This window comes from Somniosus microcephalus, chromosome 1 (assembly GCF_052327205.1).
Source record: "Somniosus microcephalus isolate GS21.2 chromosome 1, FLI_Smic_1.0, whole genome shotgun sequence".
NCBI classification, from domain to species: Eukaryota; Metazoa; Chordata; class Chondrichthyes; order Squaliformes; family Somniosidae; genus Somniosus; species Somniosus microcephalus.
This window is the reverse complement of record NC_140987.1, coordinates 391,569,562-391,596,552: the sequence shown is the minus strand read 5'-3', so window position 1 is coordinate 391,596,552 and position 26,991 is coordinate 391,569,562. Positions and strand designations below refer to the sequence as shown.

Below are 26,991 nucleotides of genomic sequence, written 5' to 3'. Positions count from 1 at the left end.
GAGTGACCTTCAGGTTGGTTTAATGTCTCATGCTTGCTGTTTCCAATGGTAGTCACTCCAGGTAATTGACGTTATCGGAGTGGACTAGCAGCGTGGAAAACCCTACTCAAGGATCTCCACTTCAGTGATAAAATTAATATATATATATTTTTAAATAAAGAAATTTAAGGTGACTATTATTTTCTCATATAAAAAGGGGCAACATTTTGGAAAAAAAAATTCCCCAAGACTTTTCTTCCCCTTTAATACATTGTTACCAAATAACAAACCAAAACTAATAATCTAATATTAAGTAAATGATATTGTGAAGTAGAGATTACTCTCAAGGTTGCAAATAAAGGACTATCAAATTTCAGTTTTTTTGACCATTTTTCCATGGGAAGGATCTTGATAAGATTTATATTAAACATAGTGGCCTAGAAATTCAGACATGCAGCACCCATATTTGGGCGCTAAATGGCATCCTAAGCCTCCAATATGGTGGGCAGGAATGGCACACTGAACGGCTGCAGGGCATTCTGAAGGGGGAGGGTGAACAGTCAGAGGTCGTGGTTCACATTGGGACCAACGACATGGGTAGGAAGAGGGATGAGGTCCTGCAGCAAGAATTTAGGGAGCTAGGTAGCAGATTAAAGAGCAGGACCTCAAAGGTGGTAATCTCTGGATTACTCCCGGTGCCACGTGCTAGTGAGTATAGAAATAGGAGGATAGAGCAGATGAATGCGTGGCTAAAGAGTTGGTGCAGGAGGGAGGGCTTTAGTTTCCTGGATCACTGGGCCTGCTTCTGGGGAAGGTGGGACTTGTACAAGTCGGACGGGTTGCACCTGAACCAGAACAGGACAAATATCCTTGCGGGGTGGTTTAAACTAACTTGGCAGGGGGATGGGATACAGAGTGGAGCTATAATAGGGGGTGATGTACAGCCAAATATAGAGGGAAAAACAAGTCAGCTTGGAAGGCAGAGCAAATATGTAACGGCACAAGGGAGTAGGGTAAGGCTGAATGGCATTTATTTTAATGCAAGGAGTCTTGCGAATAAGGTGGATGAACTGAAGTTGTTGATGAACACATGGGAGTATGATATTGTTGCTATCACGGAGGCATGGTTGAGGGAGGGGCAAGACTGGCAGCTCAACATTCCGGGGTATAGAATCTTCAGGCGAGACAGAGGGGGGGGGGGGGGGGTAAAAGAGGAGGGGGTGTCGCAATATTAATTAAGGAGTCAATTACTGCTGTAAGGAGGGATGATATATTAACAGGTTCCTCTAATGAGGCCCATATGGGATGAACTTTAAAACAAAAGGGGGCAAGCACTTTGCTGGGAGTGTACTATAGGCCCCCAAACAGTCAGGGGGAGATAGAGGAACAGATATGTAGGCAAATCTCAGAGAAGTGTGCAAATAATAGGGTAATAATAGTGGGGGATTTCAACTTCCCCAATATAAATTGGGATAGTCAGAGTGTGAAAGGCTTAGAGGGTGCAGAATTCTTAAAGTGCATCCAGGAGAGCTTTTTGAGCCAGCATGTAGAAAGTCCTACAAGAGAGGGGGCGGTACTGGACCTAATTCTACGAAATGTGGCCGGGCAAATGGTAGAAGTGTTAGTAGGTGAGCACTTTGGTGACAGTGACCATAATTCGGTGAGATTTAAGGTAGTCATGGAAAAGGACAAGGATGGACCAGAAATAAAGGTTCTAAATTGGGGGAAGGCCGATTTTAATACAGCTGTATAAGGCAGGATCTGGCCAATATGGACTGGGATCAGCTACTTGAAGGAAAATCCACATCGGAGCAATGGGAGTCTTTCAGAAAGGAAATTGAGAGAGTATAATGGCAACATGTTCCTGTAAAGGTCAAGGCTGGGACCAACAAGCCCAGGGAACCTTGGTGTCAAGGGATATACGAGAATGGATTAGGAAAAAAAGGGGGGCTTTTGGCAGATACAAGGGACTAAAGACAGAGGAAGCCCTAGAGGAGTATAAAAAGTGCAGGGGGATACTTAAAAAAGAAATTAGGAGAGCGAGGAGGGGCCATGAAATAAAACTGGCGAGCAAAATAAAGGAAAATCCTAAGGTGTTTTATAAGTATATTAAGGGCAAGAGGATAACTAGGGAAAGAGTAGGGCCCATTAGGGACCAAAGTGGCAAGCTGTGTGTAGAGCCAGAAGATGTAGGTGGGGTTTTAAATGAATTTTTTGCATCTGTGTTCACTATGGAGAAGGACGATGTGGACATAGAAATCGGCAGGGGGACTGTGATATACTTGAACATATTAGCATCGAGAGGGAGGAGGTACTAGCGGTTTTAGCAGGCTTAAAAGTGGATAAATCCCCAGGCCCGGACGAGATGTATCCCAGGCTGCTGTGTGAGGCAAAGGAGGAGATTGCAGGGGCTCTGACACAAATTTTCAGAACCTCTCTGGCCACAGGGGATGTGCCAGAGGACTGGAGAACAGCTAACGTAGTACCATTATTCAAGAAGGGTAGTAGGGATAAACCAGGGAATTATAGGCCAGTGAGCCTAACATCAGTGGTAGGGAAATTATTGGAAAAAATTCTGAGGGACAGAATTAGTCTCCACTTGGAGAGGCAAGGATTAATTAGGGATAGCCAGCATGGCTTTGTCAAGGGAAGATCATGTCTGACCAATTTGATTGAATTTTTCGAGGGGGTGACTAGGTGTGTGGATGAGGATAGTGCAGTGGATGTGGTTTACATGGATTTCAGTAAGGCTTTTGATAAAGTCCCGCATAGGAGACTGGTCAGGAAGGTAAGAGCCCATGGGATCCAGGGTGCCTTGGCACATTGGATCCAAAACTGGCTTAGTGGCAGAAGGCAGAGGATGATGGTCGAAGGTTGTTTTTGTGACTGGAAGCCTGTGTCCAGTGGGGTACCGCAGGGATCGGTGCTGGGTCCCTTGCTGTTTGTGGTCTACATTAATGATTTGGATGTGAATGTAAAAGGTATGATCAGTAAGTTCGCAGATGACACGAAAATTGGTGGGGTGGTAAATAGCGAGGAGGGAAGCCTCAGGCTACAGGACGATATAGATGGGTTGGTCAGATGGGCGGAACAGTGGCAAATGGAATTTAACCCTGAAAAGTGTGAGGTGATGCATTTTGGAGGAACTAACAAGGCAAGGGAATACACAATGAATGGTAAGACCCTAGGAAAGACAGAGGATCAGAGGGACCTTGGTGTGCATGTACATAGATCCCTGAAGGCAGCAGAACAGGTGGATAAGGTGGTTAAAAAGGCATATGGGATACTTATATTCTATGCCTTGGCTAATGAAGGTAAGAGCAGGGAGGTTATGATGGAGCTGTACAAAACGCTGGTAAGGCCACAGCTGGAGTACTGTGTGCAGTTCTGGTCGCCACACTATAGGAAGGATGTGATTGCTTTGGAGAGGGTGCAGAGGAGATTTACCAGGATGTTACCTGGGCTGGAGCGCTTCAGCTATGAAGAAAGACTGGACAGGCTGGGGTTGTTTTCCTTGGAGCAGAGAAGGCTGAGGGGGGACCTGATTGAGGTGTACAAAATTATGAGGGGCATAGATAGGGTAGATAGAAAGGAACTTTTCCCCTTAGTAGAGGGGTCAATAACAAGGGGGCATAGATTCAAGGGGCAGGAGGTTTAGAGGGGATTTGAGGAAAAACTTTTTCACCCAGAGAGTGGTTGGAATCTGGAACTCACTGTCTGAAAGGGTGGTAGAGGCAGGAACCCTCACAACATTCAAGAAGCATTTGGATGAGCACTTGAAATGCCATAGCATACAAGGCTACGGACCAAATGCTGGAAAATGGGATTAGATTAGACAGGGCTTGATGGCCGGCGCGGACGCAATGGGCCGAAGGGCCTCTTTCTGTGCTGTATGACTCTATGACTCATTAGGAGCCGGTAGTGCACTGCCCACCATATTGGTATGGACAAAAAAAAAGCAGCATCTAAGGGCCTAATGCCTGGTTTGACTTGAGGTAGCCGATCACCACTGCTACATACCCGCTAATCCCAGCTTCTGCCCTCCCTGATTCCAGCTTCTTCCCTCCCTGATCCCGGTCTCTGCCTTCCCTAATCGCTGCTGACCACTATCATCCCTTCCACCGTTCCCTTCCCGACCCGATCGCCTACACTCCCCGCCAGACCGCCATCCTTCCCAGTTGCTCCCCCCACCCCAAACACCTACCTGATGGCCACTTCTGCCATCAGTGACCAGATCTTTCATTCCCCTATGCTGGTGAGCTGCCTAGGGACGCCTATTAGGTATCCTCAGCTTGCTGGCTCGATAATAATGAAGCCCAATGCCCAATATTGGGTGCATCCAATCAGGTGCAGGGATCATTCCCTGTGTCGCCCCCCCACCCACTGTGCGCCCAAAAATAGATACGCTCCAATTTTTAGGCCATTACCTTTAAATTAACATCAGTTCTCAAGGGGTTAATATTACCACAGTAGCTAGAAGATGAGATGAGGAGGGAAGGGATGTGCATTAGAGCTCAACAGTCCAGTTTGTGGAATGTTGATGCTACATACCACATCGAATTTAGACAGTAAGGGCTGGATTTTCATTCAGAGTTCGGGTTGGAGGCGGGTCTACAACTTTTGGGGTTGGAGTCCCGCCTCCATCGAGATGCGGCCAATCCACGCGATTTCAACTTGATTGACCTTGTTGAGCCCGCCCCAGCGGGCTCAGCAGGCCAATTAAGGGCCACCCGGCAACAGGTGGCGTCACAGACTGAAATTTCATCTGTCAAGAGATTTTGACAGATGAAATATCAGCGTTTCACAGCTGTTTGAAGCTGTCAAACACTGACAGTCTTACTCTGACCCGAGTCCTTCTCCACAGACTCAGTTAGAAATCTCTCCTGCACAGAAAGCTGCAGGCTGTCACTTTTGACAGTTCACAGCCATTCTGCTTTCTGTGCCGGTGAGGTGACGGACTCCCGGGACCTAAAGGAAGGCTGAAAAGGTAAGAAAAGGTCATTTACACTTCTTTAATCACTTTAGACACACCAAACACACTTACCTTTGCACTCATGCACACATCACTCACCTGAACACAGACATCTCGACACCAAGTCCTTCAACCTGACAGCCCAACTCCTCTAATTTGGCGTGGTTTGGAGCCGTCGGGAATCCCACACTTCAACCTTCAAAATAGGGATTAGGCTAAAAACTGCCTGTTAACTACCTGTTAACAGGCAGTTAATTGGCACTAATCCCTTCCTGCCTCGGGTAAGCGGATCCCAGTGCGGGGCGGGTACCTGCCTCCTTTGAAACTGGCGGGTTGGGGGCGGGATGGTGTCGGGACCCCCGATTTCGGGATTTTAACCCCCTGCACGCCTCCAATCCCGACTCCACGGCACAATGAAAATCCTGCCCTAAGAGTCAATTGACTAATGCCAGACGCATTGAGCAGGATTTTCATTGGGCCGTGGAGGTGGGATTGGAGGCATGTGGGGGGTTAAAATCCCGAAATCGGGGGGCACGAACCCATCCCGCCCCCGTGCTAGTTTCAAAGGAGGCGGGTACCCGACCCGCCCTGGGACCCGCCTCCCCGAGGCGGGAAGGAGATAAGTACCAATTAACTGCCTGTTAACAGGTAGTTAACAGGCAGTTTTTAGCCTAATCCCTATTTTCATTCTTGAAGTGTGGGATTCCCAACAGCTCCAAACCATGCCAAGTTAGCGAGGTGGGCCGTCGGGCTGAAGGGCTTGGAGAGGTCGAGATGTCCGAATATCCGGTGAGTGATGGGTGCATGAGTGCAGAGGTAAGTGTGTTTGGTGTGTTTAAAGTGTTTAAAGTTGTTTTACTTACCTTTACAGCCTTCCTTCCTTCAGGTCTCGGGAGTCCCTCATCTCACCGGCACAGAAAGCAGAATGGCCGATCTGTCAAAAATTGCAGCATTCAACTTTCTGTTCCGGAGAGATCTCAAACAGCTGTCAAACGCTGATACTTCATCTGTCAAAAGGTCTTGACAGATGAAATATCAATCTGTGATGTCACCTGTTGCCGGGTGGCCTTAAATTGGCCTGCTGAGCCCGCTGGGCGGGCTCAACAAGGTCAACCAAGTCAAAATCGCGTGGGTTGGCTGCAACTCGATGGAGGCGGGACTACAACCCCGAAAGTTGTCGTCCCGCCTCCTACCCGCCTCCTTAATGAAAATCCAGCCCATTATGTCAAGATAGTCTCATTCATTTTGAAAATAGCAGGAGATGGTTTCTAGGGATCCACACAAGGAACTGGGGTGTAGCCAGTTTAATTGGCAGCCCTACTGGCCAATCCTTGGATCAGTCAGCCGGGATGGTCTGCTGAGAGAAAAGCAGAAAGCATAGGCAGTTTATTGCAAGACTAGTACTGGCCAAGCCTGTGTACACCTTGGGCTGTTTCAAAGTTAGATTGACCAAAAGCAAGTATTAGTCAATCTTCTAACCCAGGGTAAGGCAATGTGATTTATTGATTTTCTTAGTCACGAGGAGGGGTTTGATGTTAAGCAAAAAGTGTCTTTTGATTAAAACTGCTATTCTGTACATTCGCTAGCTGGCTGTAAAATAAAGCAGCTTAACAATCTGTATCTGGTCTTGTTTTATTTAAATGTTTTCAGTCCACCTATTGAGAAGAGCAGATGTGAAAGACACTGCATCAGTTAAGATCATAAAGGAATAATATTGTTACATTCTGCATTACGCTTTTATAGGATTAGATGTTGGGCAGTAGAGGCACTCTCCTGAAAGCAAGACATGGGGGCCGTTTACAGGAATGACCAGCGCTGATGAATCTGATAGTATTATCTAAGGCAGACCCGAAATGAGTAACAGACAGATTTGCTGGGGAAGAAGAGAGTACGGTTTATTCTGCATCTAAATGTGCTATACCTGAGCTGTAATTGCTTCATGCCAACATTGGGAAATTGTTCCATTCTCCTGCACTAATGTCCCCACTGTAATAAGCACAAAATTCACAACAGCAAAAATACATACATCATTCTTACCTGGTACCATCCTGTGCACTGCAGTTTACATCTGCTCCATGCTCCAGGAGCCGTGTGACGATGTCAAGCCAGCCACGTGCGCAGGCTTCATGCAACGCTGTGTAGCCTGCATTATCCCGGTGATTGATGTCACACACTTCATTCTCCAAACAGTAGATAACTACATCCTACACGAAAGAGATCAGATATGCAGTATTTATCATTTTTTAGGAAAAAAATCCATAGTGATAAGACAACAGAATAAACCCTGACCATTGCTCTTGCATCATTGGAAGCCAGATATAGATTTAAATGACACCAATTAATTAATTAATTAATTAAAATTTCTCTCCTCCTCTCCTGAACATGCTCAGTTATTTTGCTGGGGTAGTTACACAGGTACTGGCTGGATTTTAGTACATGACCCAATTGGCTATACTTTTATATGTGGTAGCATTCTCACCTCTAAGTGTGAAGGTCTAGACTTCAAGCCCCACTCCAGAGATTTGAGTATATATCTACCCTCTGAGGGACCGGTGCAGTGTTGAAGGTGCCATTTTTTGGATGAGATGCTAAACCGAGGCCTAGTTTGTCCTCTCAGGTGGACGTAAAAGATCAAATTAAAAGATCAAATGGCACTATTCGAAAAAGAGTAGTGGAGTTCTCCTGCTGTCCTAGCCAACATATACCACCGCTAAAACTAATTATGAGGTCATTTAATCTCCCTACTTATTGTGGGATCTTGCTGTGTGGAAAGTACAATGCTGACTATATTTCAAAAGTACTTCGTTGACTGTGATGCACTTTGGGATATCCTGAGGTCCTGAAAGGTGTTATATAAATGCAAGTTCTTTGTTTCTAGACAGAACGTATCGACTGTCTATTTAACTGTGAACAACATTACAGCTAAATCTAATCCTTTTCTCATCTGATGTCCACAAACGCTTTCTCCAGCAGGGATCACTAGACAGTGATGAGGGAAGGGAAAGGGTTTACTTCCCCCGTACCCCAAGGTGCTGAGGCAAATTATAGCATCCTGACCACTGCTGGTTAAATCAGCTAACTTTGCACAAATAGGGTACTGAACCTGGATGTTCTGGTCTGTATGGTGCTGGCTTTATCCACTATCCCATTGGAAAAAATTGCACATAATAGTTTTTACAGTTCCTCAATCTATTATTTCCTTTGTGTAATATGACCTTGTCAATTGGTGGATGACATACAGGGAACTTTGGTAACAGCAAACACTCAGGAACTGTACTGCATAAATTCATACAATTCTTCTCTGTACTTCCAGCGACCAAAATCATCATAAGAATTTTTAGGAACAGGAAATTACTTTTGGGTCTAACAAGTCGATCCTTTTTTCTACCTACCCACCTTCTCGCTATATGCCTCTATCCCTTTTCTCTCCAAAACATTTAGCTGTTTCTTGAGTCTATTTGTACTGCCCACCTCAATGTTAACTGGTAATTTATTTCACAACTCTAATTGCTTAATTAGAATTATTTTTTCTACATCATCTTCATTTTGCTTAAGTTCCAGTTCAGACATGTTTCCATATTTGAATAAAATGACCAAGTAAGTAATTCCAGACCATTTCTTATTTATAGCCAAACTGCTTAATAGCAGGTTTACTGCTGATAGTTTTAATTCTTTCATCCATCTTTTTTCAATTAGCTAGTCATGGGGCAGCTTGTTCTACCAGAGGAAAATTAATTCTTTCAAACATTCAGTGGATAGGAAATCTATAAAATCGTGGATAATAAATTCCTAAAAGAAACTGTGTAAGTTATAATTAATCTGGAAGTGTAAAACACCAGGGCCTTGAAATTCAGTGGGCCTTGCGCCCACTTAGCGCCTAAAGAGGTCTTTTGCGCCGGCGGGGTGGTAGCGCGGAAATTGAGTGCAGCGGTATTGGCGGCGGTAGCCGTTAGCGCTGCGCCGGGACCGATGAGGTCATCGGTGTGCGTGGTGGCCCGTAACGCCCTGAAACCGCGCCGATCCCCATATTTATTTGCGCCCGCCTCCTCCGAAGCGGGCGCAAACAGCGAACAGAAAACGGGGCCGTCCTGCTGCCATAGTGGGGCGCTTTAAAGCTGAAGGTGCGGCTGGCCGCTTTTTCGGCGGCCGCCTGCCCGCACCTCCTTCCCCGGCCTCCTCCACCCCCCCCGCGGCATTGTCGGCTGGTTTCCGTGGAGCCCGGCACTTCTCCGTTGTGCCGGGCTCTTTTGCCAGCACTCGCGATCGGGGCTCCGGCCGTTGCAGGCACCTCCCCCTTAATAGAAGGAGGAGACCTGCAGTACCGCAGCCTGCCGCACCGCATCGGGTGGCGCTGCGGCAACTAGCACGCTGATATTCAGTTGCAGCGCCCCAAACGGAGGCGGGCACACCCTGGTATAGCGCCCGCTTCCGAATTGGGGCGCAGAAGACGAATATACGGCGTGCGCTAATGCCTCCCCGCCCAGCACCAACTTTTGGGCGCGAGCGAGCTGCCCGCGCCCAAGTGAATTTCTAGGCCCAGGAATTAAAATTTGTACAATAGAAATTCCAGATTACAAAACATGGGCCAGTTGAAGATCCAAAATCGTGTTGGAAATGTATACCTTTCTGTGAATATCACAATTAAAATTCTGGTGGAAAGTTGAAAAATGTGATCTTCGCGATAAAGCAGAAGAACATTACTTTACACGCACGGCTATTAGAATCATAGAATAGTACAGCATAGACAGAGCCCATTTGGCCCACTGAGTCAGTGCCGGCTCTTTCGAACAGCAATCCAGTTAGTCCCACTCCCCCGCTCTTTCCCCATATCCCTGCAATTTTTTGTCCTTCAAGTACCTATCCAATTCCCTTTTGAAGGCTGCTATTGAATCTGCATCCACCACCCTATCAGGCCGTGCATTCCAAATCCTAACCACTCGTTGCGTCTAAAGGACATGAGTGAACCAGATGGGTTTTTACAATCCATTAGTTTCCTGGTCACCATTACGAATACTAGCTTTTTTAAGTAACAGATTTATTTAATTAACTGAATTTAAATTCCACAGCTGCTGTAGTTGAATTTGAATTCATTGTCCAGATCATAGTCCAGGCCTCTGGATTACTAGTCCAGTAACATAACCACTATGTTACCGTTCCCAAGAGTGCGCTATTATTAATACGTAAATGTTGGAGTGAGCATAGCGTCACTGGTCTGTGATTTGAACACGGGACCTCCTACTACATATCAATCAGTGAAAGGTACTATAAAAATGAAAGATGTCTTTCTTTTCTTCAAGTTATCATGTATTACATGAGAGACTGACTACCATGAATGAAGCCTTTAAAAAAGATAGTGTTCTGTGATTCTCCATCCGCACTCCAATTTAGCTGATTGACTAATTCAGCTGTTTTAAAAGGTACACCATGCCTCTCAACTGCCCTCTTTTAATCAGGATAACCTGACAAACAGCACAGCTGAGAAGAGGCAGCAGCACACAACACTCTCAAGCTAACAAAACTTTTCCAGTTCTACAAAAACCATGCTGCTGCCCAAATGGTAATTCGAGTTGTCACCCATTTTAACACATTGCACATTGAGGGGGAGAAATTCGGTATTGCCCCGATTGGGGTGCAATTATTGGGCAGGCGCAAAGTTTAGCACCTGCCGCTAATTATCGCCTCTGACTGCAAACTTAGCTTCTATCGCCCCTGGAGGAGATTGGAGCGCTAAATCAGGCACTACACACCTCTCTTAAGGCGCTAATGCCGAGGAGCGAGGCGCTACCTCAGAGCGCTGGCGAAACTCATGTGATGTCAGTCAGCAATGGAACATAGACACACTGGCGCCGGCCAGTTCTTAAAGGGGAGGGTTGATCTTGCTCTCCATCGACACTCTGCTCATTGCAGCCTTGAATCTCAGCCTGGAGAGACCTGTACATCAAATCTGCTGGAAAGAACAATGGAGAGGCCCAGGGAAAGAGCTCAGAGTGCAGCCCCCATAGTCTCTTCTAAATCGATGCAAGGAAGGTCAAATCAAAACTCCTTCACACAGCGTGGTGCAAAAATGTCGCCGACAAAAAAAGGCAGGAAGCGGTCGCCTTTAAATAGCACTCCCCCAGTCCCTTCCCGACTGCAAAACGTTCCCCTCAACCTGTCGTTGTTAGCGGTAGGCGGAAAGGCAGGGGGCACCACTCAATATCCGGTCCGGGGCGTTGCACGCCCGACTGACGTCACGATCTGCAAGCGCAGGAGAATCGTGGCGGTAGTGTTTAGCGCCGCCGCAAAATGTCTGGCCAATTACGTGAGCGGTGCAAACATCGCCGCGCCCGGGCGCAAGTTGCTTTGCGTCCCATTAGCGATCTCTTAGGACGCTAACGGGAGGCACCAAGCAATCGAATTTTCCCCCGAGTGTTTTGGAATACACAAGGAAAAATACAATTGCAAAAAAGGGCATTCCGGATTAGAATCCATTCCCCATTCTCGATTTTCTGTATATTTTTATATATTTAAAAATCATAAACTTTGCTGAAGTGCTTAAGGGGCAGCACGGTGGCATAGTGGTTAGCACTGTTGTCTCACAGCGCCAGAGACCCGGGTTCGAATCCGGCCTCGGGCGACTGTCTGTGTGGAGTTTGCACATTCTCCCCGTGTTTGCGTGGGTTTTCTCCGGGTGCTCCGGTTTCCTCCCACAGTCCAAAGATGTGCGGGTTAGGTTGATTGGCTATGATAAATTGACCCTTAGTGTTAGGGGGATTAAATACGTGGGGTTACGGGGATAGGGTGGGATATGTGTTGGTGTAGGGGTTACGGGGATCGGGTGGGATATGTGTCGATGCAGGCTCGATGGGCCGAAATGGCCTCTATCTGCACTGTGGCGTTTCTGTGATTTCTGTGAACACTAACATCATTCTTACTGACCTATAATAGCTCTAACCTGAGGTTTAAGCCAGGCATTACTGAAATATTTATCAATGCAATAGTGATCCCCTGTGGCAGTATATGGGTACTGCAACAACAGTTAAAACTAGTTCATCAAGATGCTTCAGTGGAAATGACATTGGCCCGTAATTTGCGGTCAGCGGCGAGGCAAAGGTTGCTGCTGGCCCCAAAGTAAGCTTCCCACAAAGACCTCGCGATCTCTGTGGCAAGCAGTTCGGCTTTTCCGACGTGCAGTTGAAATCAGTGCAAGTTAATGGGGAATCCCTAACGTGAACTACTGTGACGTCAACAAGCTGTCTAAGCAGGCAATCACAATGCAGAATTCTCTCAGACCAAGAACCAGGAAATGAGTAAGCTCTTTTGATTCTAACTTTTTAAAAATATTATAGAGAACAAAACAAAGATTGGGGTTCTCACATGGGGAAAAGGTAAACCTGAAATAAGGATGAACAAACTTTTTTTTAAATTTAAAATTAAAATTTCTTAAAAATTGTAATTTTTATTAAAATGGATAAATTTGACACAGCAAAATTAAAGTGAGTTTTTCAGGGCCATAACGTTTCTTTAGCAGTTAATACACTGTTAAAAACTAATCTAAAAGGGTCTAACTTTTAATGGGGTATTTAACAGCGATATTACCGCAGAAGAGCCTAAGGTTTCATCAGTTTCCCTGTTGGTCGGATGGGGGAAGCCAGTGTCGGAGCAGTGAATGACTGACCGCAACTTCAAGATTTCCGTGTTAGGATGCACATGTACTACATGTGGTAGATTGGGAGACTACACTAAAAGGTATGAAGGTGGACATACAATGGCTAACATTCAAGGAAATAATGCATAATTTGCAACAAACATATATTCCCCTAGGGCATAAAAACCCAAAAGGAAAAATGATCCAACAATGGCTAACAAAAGAAATTAAAGCTAGTATTAAGTCAAAAGAGGAAGCTTATAAAGTTGCTAGAAAAAGCAGTCATCCGGAGGATTGGGATCTTTTTAGAAATCAGCAAAGCAGGACCAAGAAATTGATAAAGAAAGGGAAAATGGAATATGAGCACAAACTAGCGAAAAATATAAAAATGGTATGTGAAAAGGAAAAGACTGGCAAAGGTAAATGTAGGACCTTTACAGTCAGAGACAGGAGAATATACAATGGGGAATGAGGAAATGGCAGAGAAATTAAATAAATACTTTGTTTCTGTTTTCATGGAGGAAGACACAAAAAAACTCCCAGAAATACGAGAAAACCATGGGTGTGACGAGAATGAGGAACTTAAAGAAATTATTATTAGTAAAAAAACAGTACTAGCAAAATTAATGGGACTAAAAGTCGATAAATCCCAAGGACCGGATGACCTACATCCTAGGGTTTTGAAAGAGGTGGCCATTGGGATAGTGGACGCATTGGTTGTCATCTTCCAAAATTTTATAGATTCTGGAACGGTTCCTGCAGATTGGAGGATAGCAAATGTAACCCCACTATTTAAGAAAGGAGGGAGAGAAAACGGGGAACTACAGACCTGTTAGCCTCACATCAGTAGTTGGGAAAATGCTGGAATCTATTATAAAGGATGCACTTAGAAACTAATAGTAAGATTGGGCAGAGTCAATATGGATTTATGAAAGGGAAATCCTGTTTGACAAACCTATTGGAGTTCTTTGAGGATGTAACTAGTGGGGTAGACAAAGGGGAACCGGTAGGTGTGGTGTATCTGGATTTTCAGAAGGCCTTCGATAAGGTCCCACACAATTAGGTGAACAAAATTAGGGCACATGAAATTGGGGGCAATATACTAGCATGGATTGAGAATTGGTTAACAGACAGAAAATAAAGAGTAGGGATAAATGGGTCTTTTTCAGGATGGCAGGCTGTGACTAGTGGGGTACCGCAAGGATCGGTGCTTGGGCCCCAGTTATTCACAATCTATATCAATGATTTGGATGAGGGGACTAAATGTAACATTTCCAAATTTGCTGATAATACAAAGCTAGGTGGCAGTGTCAGTTGCGAAGAGGACGTGAAGAGGCTCAAGGGGATCTAGACAGGCTCAGTGAGTGGGCGAGAACATGGCAGATGGAATATGATGTGGATAAATGTGAAGTTAACCACTTTGGTAGAAAAAACAGAAAGGCAGAGTATTTCCTAAATGGTGAAAGATTGGGGAATGCAGATGCTCAAAGGGGCCTGGGTGTCCTTGTACATGAGTCACTGAAAGTGAATGTGCAGGTGCAGCAAGCCATTAGGAAGGCAAGTGGTATGCTGGCCTTCATTACAAGAGGATTTGAGTACAGGAGTAAAGAAGTCTTACTCCAATTATATAGGGCCTTGGTGAGACCACACCTGGAGTACTGTGTACAATTTTGGTCTCCTTACCTAAGGAAGGATATACTTGCTACAGAGGGAGTGCAACGAAGGTTCACGAGATTGATTCCTGGGATGGCGGGATTGTCGTATGAGAAGAGATTGAGTAAACTAGGCCTGTATTCTCTTGAATTCAGAAGAATGAGAGGGGATCTCATTGAAGCATACAAAATTATTACAGGGCTTTATAGGATGGATGCTGGGAGAATGTTTCCCTTGGCTGGGGCGTCTAGAACCAGGGGCCACAGCCTCAAAATAATCCATTTTATAGCAGGCTTTATTACAGAGATATAAAAGGTCATTTTACTCCCTCTGCCCGATGGAAATGGGGCGGCACCAGCGTTAAAATCGATGTGGTGGACTTCTTGGTCCGTTTCTGCTTTGCCACTGTATTAGGGAACTTCATTGATCTAGAACATAGGACACCGATGTACTTTAGAGAGTCAACTAGGCGGAGCCTACGCCATTGCATGCTCCACTCAGTTGAACCCAGCAGTGAAGAGGAAGAGGTCCCATAAAGATATGTGAAAAGTTATTTTTGTGGGGCCAGGAGGAGCCTGGAAAGATAATAATTGGCAGTCCTGACAAGATTAATAAAATGAAACAGATCAAGTACTATGTTATTACAGATTTTACCTCATAGCCTAATCGTGCTGCCTTCTGCAGCAGTGTTTCGCCAGCATTCTTATTTACTATTAGCTTTCGTGTTTCAGATTGCGACTGTTGCCCTGTGGATGTTGCTGCTTGAGCAGATGGTGACCGTGACACTGTTGCATGTTTAACAGGAGTAACTGAGGATGTCCGCTTTTTCCAGCGGGCTGAATAATCACGTTGCTTCTTTGGTGATGGGCTCCAATCAGAATCCAGCATTAATGCTGAGCGCTTTAGGGAGCGGTTTTGCTTTACTTTAATCTATTACAAAACAAATATTTAACAGATCAATCATTGGGACAAATAAAAGAATTACATACCATAACCTTACTAGACAACTCAACTCAATTTGTTCCTTTTCATCGTATATTTTAACATGTGGGAACTTGTATGCCTCATGCAATAGATATAGGCAGCTATAACTGGCTTTAATACTGAATCTACCATCTGATGACATTAAATTGCTTCATTTATTAGAGACTTAATCTAGTTTACAATAAAAAAAAGTGCAATTAAAATAATAGGCAAAATAATTACATTCAAACATGCTTAACATTTGTATACTAATATTGCCCAGCATGATTATAGGTTTAAATCTCACAAACATTTTTCTTTGTTTATTCATTAACACATCAATGCTTTAACATAGTGTAACCTGATGTTTTATTTCAAAGAGTGGTGTGGGAAGAAGGGGTTTCAGTTCATGGGGCACTGGCACCAGTACTGGGGAAAAAGGCAGCTGTTCCATTGGGAAGGGCTCCACTTAAACAGGGCTGGGACCAGTGTCCTGGCAAACCAAATAACTAGGGCAGTAGACAGGGCTTTAAACTAATGAAGGGGGGGGGGGGGGCGGATTCAGGAAAGAGTAAATTTAAAAGCAGTGAGAGAAATGTCAAGGCTCCAGAGCAGAGTTTAGGGTAAAAATAAGCAGAGTGGGTCAGGAAGGGACAGAGAGAGTAACAAAGGTAATAAGGCATCAGTGACTAAGGTGACATCAGGGAAAAATAGAAATAAGTCAAAGCTAAAGGCACTATATCTGAATGCGTGAAGCATAGATGAATTATTAGCGCAGATAGAAATTAACAGGTTTGATCTAATAGCCATAATGGAGACATGGTTGCAAAGTGGCCAAGATTGGGAACTAAATATTCCAGGATACTTAACTTTTAGAAGAGATATGCAAAATTGAAAAGGAGGGGTAGCCCTGATAATAAAGGATGGGATAAAGACAGTAGTGAGAAAGAATCTTAGCTCCCAAAATCAAGAAGTAGAATCAGTTTGGGTGGAGCCGAGAAACAGCAAGGGGCAGAAAACATTGGTGGGAGTTGTTTATCGGCCCCCAAATAATAGTTGTAATGTAGGGCAGAATATACAGAAAAAAACAGAAAAATAGGAGCAGGAGTAAGCCATTCGGCCCTTCGAGCCTGCTCCGCCATTCAATATGATCATGGCTGATCCTCTACCTCAATACCATATTCCCGCTCTCTCCCCATATCCCTTGATGCTTTTTGTGTCCAGAAATCTATCTATCTCCTTCTTAAATATATTCAGTGACTTGGCCTCCACAGCCTTCTGTGGTAGATAATTCCACAGGTTCACCACCCTCTGAGTGAAGAAATTTCTCCTCATCTCAGTCCTAAAAGTCCTACCCTGTATCCTGAGACTGTGACCCCTCGTTCTAGACCCCCCAGCCAGGGGAAACATCCTCCCTGCATCCAGTCTGTCTAGCCCTGTCAGAATTTTATACGTTTCAATGAGATCTCCTCTCATTCTTCTAAACTCTAGTGAATACAGGCCTAGTCGACCCAAACTCTCCTCATATGACAATCCTGCCATCCCAGCAATCAGTCTGGTGAACCTTCGCTGCACTCCCTCTATGGCAAGTATATTCTTTCTTAGGTAAGGAGACCAAAACTGCACACAGTACTCCAGGTGTGGTCTCACCAAGGCCCTGTACAACTGTAGTAAGGCATCCTTGCTCCTGTACTCAAATCCTCTTGCAATGAAGGCCAACATGCCATTTGCCTTCCTAACTGCTTGCTGCACCTGCATGTTTGCTTTCAGTGACTGGTGTACAAGTAGATCCAGGTCTCTTTGTACATCAGCATTTCCCAATCTATCACCATTTAAATACTCTGCCTTTCTGTTTTTCCTACCGAAGTGAATAACTTCACATTTATCCACATTATACTGCATCTGCCATGTATTTGCCCACTCACTCAACTTGTCTAAATTGCCTTGAAGCCTCTTTGCACCCTCCTCTCAACCCACAATCCCACCTAGTTTTGTGTCGTCAGCAAACTTGGAAATATTACATTTGGTTCCCTCATCCAAATCATGGATGTGTATTGTGAATAGCTGGGGCCCAAGCACTGATCCCTGCGGTACCCCACTAGTCACCGCCTGCCACCCCGAAAAAGACCCATTTATTCCTACTCTCTGTTTTCTGTCTGTTAACCAATTTTCAATCCATGCCAGTATATTACCCCCAATCCCATGTGCTTTAACTTTGCACACTAACCTCTTATGTGGGACTTTATCAAAGACCTTCTGAAAATCCAAATACACCACATCCATTTGGTTCTCCCTTATCTATTCTACCAGTTACACCCTCAAAAAACTCCAGTAGATTTGTCAAACACGACTTACTTTTCATAAATCCATGTTGACTTTGTCTAATCCCATTGATATTTTCTAAGTGTTCTGTTATCACATCCTTTATAATAGACTCTAGCATTTTCCCTACTACTGATGTTAGGCTAACCAGTCTGTAGTTCCCTGTTTTCTCTCTCCCTCCTTTTTTAAATAGTGGGGTTACATTTGGCACCCTCCAATCTGCAGGAACTGTTCCATAATCTATAGAATTTTGGAAGATGACAACCAATTCATCCACTATTTCCATGGCTACCTCTTTTTTAGTACTCTGGGATGCAGATTATCAGGCCCTGGGGATTTATCGGCTTTCAGTCCCATTAATTTCTCCAGCACTATTTTTTTACTAATACTAATTTCCTTTAATTCCTCCTTCTCACTAGACCCTTGGTTCCCTAGCAATTCTGGGAAGTTATTTGTGTCCTCTTCCGTGAAGACAGAACCAAAAGTATTTGTTTAATTGCTCAGCTATTTCCTTGTTCCCCATTATAAATTCTCTAATTTCTGACTGTAACGGACCTACATTTGTCTTCATGAATCTTTTTCTTTTTACATACTTGTAGAAGCTTTTACAATCCACTTTTATGTTCCTTGCAAGTTTACGCTCATACTCTATTTTTCCCCTCTTCATCAATCTCTTGGTCCTTTTTTTTATAAATCAGGAAATTAGAGGGGCATGTAACAAGAGTAATGCAGTGATCATGGGGGTTACTCTACATATAGACTGGGCAAACCAAATTTGCAGTAATAGTGTGGAGGATGAATTCATAGAATGTATGCAAGACAGTTTTCTAGATCAGTATGCTGAGGAACCAACTAGGGAACAGGTTATTTTAGATCTAGTATTGTGCAATGAGAAAGGGTTAATTAATATAACCTTGTAATAAAGGGGCCTTCAGGGAAGAGCGACCATAATATGATGGAATTTTATATTGAATGTGAAAATGATTTAGTTAAATCCAAACCTAGTCTCTTTAAATCTAAACAAAGCGAACTACATAGGTATGAGGGGCAAGTTGGCTACGGTAGATTGGGAAACTACAATAAAAGGTATTATGGTAAACAAGCAATGGCTAGCATTTAAAGAATTAATACATCATTTACAACAAATATACATTCCTTTAAAGCACAAAAACCCCACAGGAAAAGTGGTCCATCCGTGGTTACCAAGAGAAGTTAAAGATAGTATTAGGTCAAAGGAAGAGGCTTATAATGTTGTCAAAAAGAGTAATAAGCCTGAGGATTGGGAGGATTTTAGAATTCAGCAAAGGAGGACCAAGAAATTGATAAAGAAAGGGAAAATAGAATATGAGAGTAAACTAGCGAGAGACATAAAAACAGACTGTAAAAGCTGCTATAGGTATGTAAAAAGGAAAAGATTAGCGAAAGTAAATGTGGATCCCTTACAGGCTGAGACAGGGGAAGTTATAATGGGGAATAAGGAAATGGCAGAGAAATTAAACAAATACTTTGGCCGCGATTTTGCTGGCGCTCAGAGGGCGGGTTTGGAGGCAGGTCAGAGGTTAATTTCGTTTCGATTGACGGCGGGTTCCGATCCCGCCGTCATCCCGCCTCCAAACAGCTTTCCCAAGTGTCGGGTCCCCAATTTGCAAATGGACCCGACACCTAGCGGCGGAAAGTGGATTAAAGGCAATTACCTGCCTATTAACAGGTACTTGCCAGTTATTTTTAGCCTATTTTTGGATTTTCCCATTTCTGATTCGGCTTTCCTGACGTCCGGACACCACGCCAGGTAAGTGTGGCATGTTGTGAGTTTGCTGTAATGTTTGCGGAATAATGACAGCTGTAGAAGTGGCGTGAAGGATCCAATGTTGCACATGGTGAGTTTCAGAGGAAAGAAAATGTTGGGTACTGATTTCTTTAGCTTACAAATTTTTTTAATCCATGTCCAGTGCCACCTCATTGGGCGAACCTCACTCACCATTGACAGATCGCTTCTGTCACCTCACCTACAGCTGCCATCTATTCCAGCCTATGGAGGGAGTCATTGGAGAGGCTGGGTGCAAGAGGTCACCTTTATGCAGTGATTATCAGTCTTTTCAGCACCTCAATACGGTCAAACACTGAGAAATCAACTGTGAAAATGAAATTGTGTGTGGTCCCTTTAAGGAAACCGGCAGATGACGTGTCATCAAATGGCATCATCAGGCCCACTTCCTGTTAATTGGCCGGCAAGCTCAACAAGGTCAATCAAGGCAAAAGCAGCTGGGGGCAGGACTGGAAGCCGGAAACCAGCTGACCTGCACTCAACCCGCCTCCATTAATAAAGTTGCGGTCTTTGTGTCTGTCTTCACGGAAGAAGACGCAAAAAACTTCCCGGACATAGTGGAGAATCAAAGCTCTAGCAAGAATGAGGAACTGAAAAAAAATTAGTATTAGTAAAAAAAAAGTACTGAAAAAATTAAATGGGAATGAAAGCTGATAAATCCCCTGGACCTGATGGTCTACATCCTAGGGTTTTGAAAGAGGTGGCTATAGAGATAGTGGATGCATTGGTTGTCATTTTCCAAAATTCCATAGATTCCAGAACGGTTTCCGCAGATTGGAAGTTAGCATCTGTAACCCCACTATTTAAGAAAGGAGGGAGAGAGAAAACGGGGAACTACAAACCAGTTAGCCTGACATTAGTAGGGAAAATGCTAGAATCTATTATTAAGGACGTGGTAACAGGACACTTAGAAAATAATAATAGGATTGGGCAGAGTCAACAGGGATTTATGAAAGGGAAATCATGTTTGACAAATCTGCTAGAGTTTTTTGAGGTTGTAACTAGCAGAATAGATAAGGGGGAACCAGTGGATGTGGTGTATTTGGATTTGCAGAAGGCATTCGATAAGGTGCCACACAAGAAGTTATTAAACAAAATTAGGGCTCATGGGATTGGGGGTAATATACTAGCATGGATTGAGGATTGGTTAACGGACAGAAAACAGAGAGCAGGAATAAACTGGTCAGTTTTGGGTTCGCAGGCTGTAACTAGTGGGGTACCGCAAGGATCAGTGTTTGGGCCTCAGCTATTCACAATCTATTATCAATGATTTGGATGAGGGGACTAAATATAACATATCCAAGTTTGCTGATGATACAAAGTTGGGTGGGAATGTAAGTTGTGAGGAGGATGCAAGGAGGCTTCAAGGGGATATAGACAGACTAAGTGAGTGGGCAAGAACATGACAAATGGAATATAATACGGAGAAATGTGAAGTTATCCACTTTGGTAGGAAAAATAGAAAAGCAGAGTATTTTTTAAATGGTGAGAGATTGGGAAAGGTTGGTGTTCAGAGGGACCTTGGTGTCCTTGTACATGAATCACTGAAAGTTAACATGCAGGTACAGCAAGCAATTAGGAAAGCAAATGGTATGTTGGCCTTTATTACAAGAGGATTTGATAAAAGTAAAGATGTCTTACTGCAATTATATAGGGCCCTGGTGAGACCACACCTGGAGTATTGTGTACAGTTTTGGTCTCCTTACCTAAGGAAGGTTATACTTGTCATAGAGGGAGTGCAACAAAGGTTCACCAGACTAGTTCCTGAGATGGGGGGATTGTCCTATGAGGACAGATTGAGTAGACTAGGCCTATATTCTCTAGAAATTAGAAGAATGAGAGGTGATCTCATTGAAACATACAAAATTCTTACAGGGTTTGACAGGGTAGATGCAGGGAGGCTGTTTCCCCTGGTTGGGGAGTCTAGAACCAGGGGTCACAGTCTCAGAATAAGGGGTCGGCCATTTAGGACTGAGATGTGGAGAAATTTCTTAACTCAGAGGGTGGTGAATCTTAGGAATTCTCTGCCACAGATGGCTGTGGAGGCTCAGTCGTTGAGTATATTCAAGACAGAGAGTGATAGATTTTTGAATATTAAGGGAATCAAGGGATATGGGGATAGTGCAGGAAAGTGGAGATGTAGAAGATCAGCCATGATCTTATTGAATGGTGGAGCAGGCTCGAAGGGCCAAATGGCCTACTCCTGCTCCTATTTCTTATAATCTTATTTTGTTAAAATCAATTCTATTCTCCAGGTCAAATAAATAACCTGAAACCCTCGTCTATGCTTTTGTCACACCACACTAAACAATGTCGAATGCTCTCCTAGCTGGCCTGCCATCCTCCACTCTCCATAAACGTCAGCTCCTCTATAACTCTGCTGCCGTATCCTAGCTCACATCAAGTCCCACTCATTCATCCCCCCTGTCCTCAATGACTTGCACTGGCTCTAGGTCCCCCAGTGCCTCAAAATTAAAATGATCATCCTAGTGTTTAAATCCCAACATGGCCTTGCCCCTCCCTATCTCTGGAACATCATCCAGCCCTACAACCCCCCTGAACTCTCCATTCCTGAGAGTCTGGCCTTTTGTGCATTTCCCACTTCCTTCACCCCGCCATTGGCGGGTCTGCTTTCAGTCACCTAGGCACCACGCTCTGGAATTCCTTTCCTTAGCCCCTCCACCACTCTCTCCTTCTTTCAGACTCTCCTTAAATCCCACATTTGACCAAGCTTTTGGTCTGCCTTCCTAATATCTCATTTATTGGCTCAGCAGCCTTTTTTTGATTAAGCACCTGTGAAGTACCTTGAAACATTTTTCTACTTTACAGGCACTGTACAATGTAAGGTGTTGATGTTGTAAATTGTTTACCTTGTGTTTTCCTTGGTTGTTTGCATCTTCTTCTGATGACTGGGGCCCACTAATGTGCTTTGTCTTACATTTACGTTTTCCTGATGGTTTTTCTGACTGGTACTGACTTGGAGATTCTTGTGTGTGGCTCAAGTCGAGAGCTCCTGGGCTGCAAGATTCTTTACGTTTCCGTAAACTTCCTGACACAGGAGTGCTGCGTCTGACACTCAGATTCCAGTCGGTACTGGGCAATTTGCCCGAAGGAGCTAGCCTCTTTCGTGGTGAAATGGGAGGAGTCCATGTGCCTAAAAAGAAAACTGCAATATAGTTAACTTGACTAGACTCCAGCTTTGCTCTACATCCGTAAGCTCCTATGAAACTGTATCCTGGCTGGAACACAAAATTCCTCAGTTACAATCCATGCTTGGCATCAGTGCAGCATGATCTTTTGTAACACCAATTGTGTAGTATGATGTTGTACAAAACTGGTCTAATAGATCAACTACAACATTCTTACTTGCCCCAGGAGATGCTTGCAGTTGGACGCCAACTGAGAAGCAATGCTGGCATTATACTCTTCAAGTGAGATATGAGCTGTCAGCACACTACAAGGACACCATTAAGTCATGAAGGAATGTCTGAAATTGCCATATGTTCCTCCAGTTGTCTCTCTTCTTCTTCCTCCTCCTTCTCTTGATAAAACGGGGCCAGTGTATCAGCACTTCTGCAAAGCAATCACTTGTCTAAGACAACTCAGTCAAAGCCACAGAACCCAAAGTTGCCCTAGCATCTACCAGTGCCTCAGCTAGTACTGGGGTTGAATCCTATGAAATTATGCTGCATGGGGTGGTGTTGTGGCTAGTGGGGAGAGGTAGATGATTCTTTAAGTTGTGTGCGTGTCAGGGCAGGTTTTCAATGGCTGAGGATATAATACAAAATACGTCCTTGAGGAAATCTTTCAGAGATTTCTCAAACAATACTTTGTCCTTTCTTGTATGAGAAATGTGGTTGTGTTAGTGGTTTGGTTTTAATTTGCTGTTGTTTGGTGCCAAGACTCAACCTATGTAAGAGTTAGTTCTGGAGCTACGGAATCTGCTTTAGGTAGCAGCAGACACTGTGGCCGGAATTTTCTCCAGGGAGGCGGGTGGCCTCCTAGGCGGGCAGGAAACCTGGGAGGCCGGGTTTCCTGCAGGCCCTGCTGTCTTTAACAGCAGGGCCTGATTTGCATGCGAGGCCTCGAATTCTCGCCCACAGCCATCCAGATTGAAAGGCTGGCTGGCTGCGGGCGGGTAGGCCTGCAGGTGCGAGGGGTCGGTCTGGGGGAGGGATGGTGGGGGCTCCATTCAGCATCAGGGATTGCGGGAGGGAGAGGTCGGCATCGGGGATCGCGGGTGGAGGGGTCAGCTGAAGCATCGGCGGGGTGCAGAGGGGATCGAGGCCGGCCACCGGAGGATTGTGGCCAGCTTCAGCATCATCGGTGGGGGGGGACTCGTGGTAGGGATTGGAGGCCTAGGATGGCGATTGGAGGCCTTGTGGAAGTGTCTCCGATCGCAGGGGGTGGGTTAGGTAGGGACCCTGGATCCAGGAGGTAGGTATAAAACCACTGATGCAGCAGTCCCCGCCTCGGTTTAACTGCCAGGCTCACAAATTGTGTGAAACCTATCCACATGCAGTTAAAAACAGAATGGAGTGAAAAAAAGGCTTCAGCCTCATTATAATATTTAAATTGACGTTCTGCCCTCTGGGAGCGAGTTGGCTGTCTGCCCCCTGCACCGCCTCCGTTAAAAGCAGAAGTGGGCGGGTTGGAGACGGGATCAGGTCAGGGATCCCATTATTAACAATTTTACTGCCTCCACGCTCCAAACCCACCATTTTTTATGGGGAAAATTCCAGCCTGTGTCACTGGTTGGAAGCAATTAAATTGCCTGAATGCCACTTGGCAAATGGACAACATGGTCTCTTACCCAATATCATACCATAGAACTACAGAACGATACAACAAACCCAAAGGTTGGGCCAATGCTGGAAATGGATGCACATAGTTCAGAAGCTCCCAAATTTTCCCCAGCCATATAAGCTAACAAGGTATGCAGCTCAACTGTTGCATTTTGCATGCTACTGAAACGCTCCCTGCCACATGCAATTCTGTTTGACCTGGGAGCGGATGAGTGCTGAACTCCAAGGTCTCACTATACTGAGAAAATTGAGCGTCAACGTTTTTGTAGCCAGGATCATTTCCCAGCAAAGAAACATCTCATTAAACTTTTATGTTGAGTTCTGAGCGAACTTCACTGTTTGAAGAATCGTTCGTCAATAGAAGACAGTAAAAACAAGGATTGTGTTAATTGGTCACCAATAAGGATTAGCGACATTCCATACAGATTTTAAAACATACGTTTCTAAAAGTGGTAAGGCATACAATGCTCAAAAGACACTGAACTTTACCTGCAGTAACTGTTTTCCGCGTTTGTATCCCCGTGCTATCTTGATTTTGCTCCCCTTTGTGTAAAGATATTTCAGAATCCGCCTCACTCTGGAGCTTCTTCCTACTGCCTCTTGTTTGTGTCTTGATGGTAGAATTTTGCTTATTACTATTTTTACAATTTCCATCAGTCTCTGCTATACAACTCAAGTCATGTGGTTCCAATCTATCCTGTTCACCCACTTCAGCAATCAAGTTGTCAGTCCTCCCCACCTCACTCTCTTCTTTGGTCTCTTTATCCTCCGTTGTAAACAGTTCCTGACCCCTTGAATTCTTTTCTTTTATATCATCTTCCACTTCCTCATGCATACGCTGACTTTCTTCCAATGTACTGTTCGTTTGATCACAGGTCACATGCACAGGTGAGCCACAAAAACTTTCTGCAACACACAAATTAAAAACTCCTTTGTAATATATAAAAACATTTTAATCATCCTGTGTTTTCAGATTATTATATGGTTGTAATCTGCAGGTGCCTATGTCAATCATTTTCCTATAACTTTGCACCAATGTAAAATGCCCATTAGGATATTGATGCTATTTCATCACACTGTTTTTCATTACCAGCTGCCCCTGCAACCTTAGAAATCAACTCACCTGGATGAAATCAAAGACTTTTTTATGCCAATTTCTCCCTTCTCTCGGAAGGTGCCAGCTCTTCCTTGAGTATGGTTTCATAGGTGCCAGCAGCCTTCCAACACCTTGACCAAGTGACCATTCTTTGTATGTGACTGGAGAGTGAATGTCGGCAAGTATGGGTAAAAGCAGAGGGAGATTTGTTCTGTAGTTGGCCTGTTATACCTCACTGGAAATTCTTCATTAAGGGCCCCAAATTCCACCATCCTTATTCCTCTGTCAGAAGTGTGTTGGGGCAGGACTTCCAGCTGCCTGTGCCCTGGAGTTGGACCCATCCCAAATGGGGAGTCAAGACCAAGTATAGTCTTCAGGCGAAGCACGGTTGGCAACTGCGGTATAATTTCACTAGGGAATGCAGACGTAATTCAATCCCCAATTTAAAAGTCATACATTCTGTTCTTTTCTCATTATAGATTCAAATGTCCGCATTTATAACGGAAATTACCTATGTAAATTTGTCACATTGTAATTACACCTTCGCAGCAGTTTGACTTTCTAAAGGATCTCTGTAAACACTGAATTTTGTGTTTTGTGACATGTATCTCTGTGCCTGTCTCTCTCACAAAAACAGGCACACAGCTATAAGACAGAGGAAACAATCTAATTATCATCAACAAGATACAATTTTAATGGATATGGTAATTACAGCTATCAAAATTCAACACATTAACTTTTTATTATAAAAAACAAATTTGGAAGACAGACATTCTGGCCGGGATTTTCCCATTTCCCACCCGCAGAGCGCGGGGTGGGCCCTGAAGTTTGATTGACAGGCTGGCTTCCAGTCAGGCGGGAAACGCTGGCTGACCAGGACAACACAGCAAAAAGTAGGTGCTGGGTCCTGGGGAAGGGGTTCGATCCCTGACCCCGGGGATGAGTCGCGATCCTCGTGGGAGTCCAATCCCCGACCCTGGTGGGGGGGGTGAGATCGATCCCCGGGGGAGGAGGGGGGCCCGATCCCAGGGAGGGGCGGGCTGCTGGTGGGTGAGCTTGGGGGCCAGGAAGAAGCACTCCTGCTCCTCCTAGCCCACAAGGATGGCACCCCGAGTCTGTGTCCGCCCCGTTGCAGCTACCGGGAATTGAGCCCCATGATCCCCAGCCGTCTGCAGTTAAACCTGCACAGCAAATTAAAGCAGAGGCTTCAGGCCTCATTATAATATTTAAAATGCCAACCTGCCTTCAGGCAGTGGGTTGGTTGCCTGACCCCGTCCTGCCTGAGTAAAAGGTGAAAGTGGGCGGATTGGAGGCGTGTTGGGGTTGAGTTTTAAATTTTTACAACTTTCACTTTCTCCCTCCACCTCCAACCTACCCGTTATTTCATGTGAAAATTCACTACTCTGTCTCTTTATCTGTCATTTCTAACTATGAGCACGAAGTCAGCGGCCCAGTTATGCCACCTATCCAAAGCCAGCGCTGGAAGCCCGAAACATTTTCAGGTTCGGGTCTCATCAGCATAATTTGGATGAGCTGCTGAATACTCAATGAGCGCTAGGGGGAAGCTTGCCACACCAGGAGAGGGGGAATCTGGCAGCTCTGTGAGCAAGCTGAGTTGGAAATCAGCACCAAAAGTCAGTGGGGGTGGGGGGCTCTAACCTGCGGCTAGCAGCGAGCCACAGTATTTTTATAGAGCACCCATGCCCCACAAAATGTTCCAAACTGTTTTTGGAGTGGCCTCCAGTGGTC

At 44.7% G+C, this 26,991-nt stretch overlaps 1 protein-coding gene across 1 annotated transcript in view; it reads right to left on the bottom strand.

The window, feature by feature from the left end:
• Positions 1-26,991, bottom strand: part of LOC147125093 (BCL-6 corepressor-like protein 1) — a 100,006-nt gene that overhangs the window by 24,416 nt on the left and 48,599 nt on the right. The window contains exons 6-9 of the mRNA XM_085991614.1: positions 24,636-25,052; positions 22,212-22,495; positions 14,886-15,161; positions 6,989-7,155 (exon numbers count right to left, since the gene is read on the bottom strand). Of these exons, the coding sequence (XP_085847740.1) occupies positions 6,989-7,155; positions 14,886-15,161; positions 22,212-22,495; positions 24,636-25,052 (1,144 nt within the window). The remainder of the gene's footprint in view (positions 1-6,988; positions 7,156-14,885; positions 15,162-22,211; positions 22,496-24,635; positions 25,053-26,991) is intronic.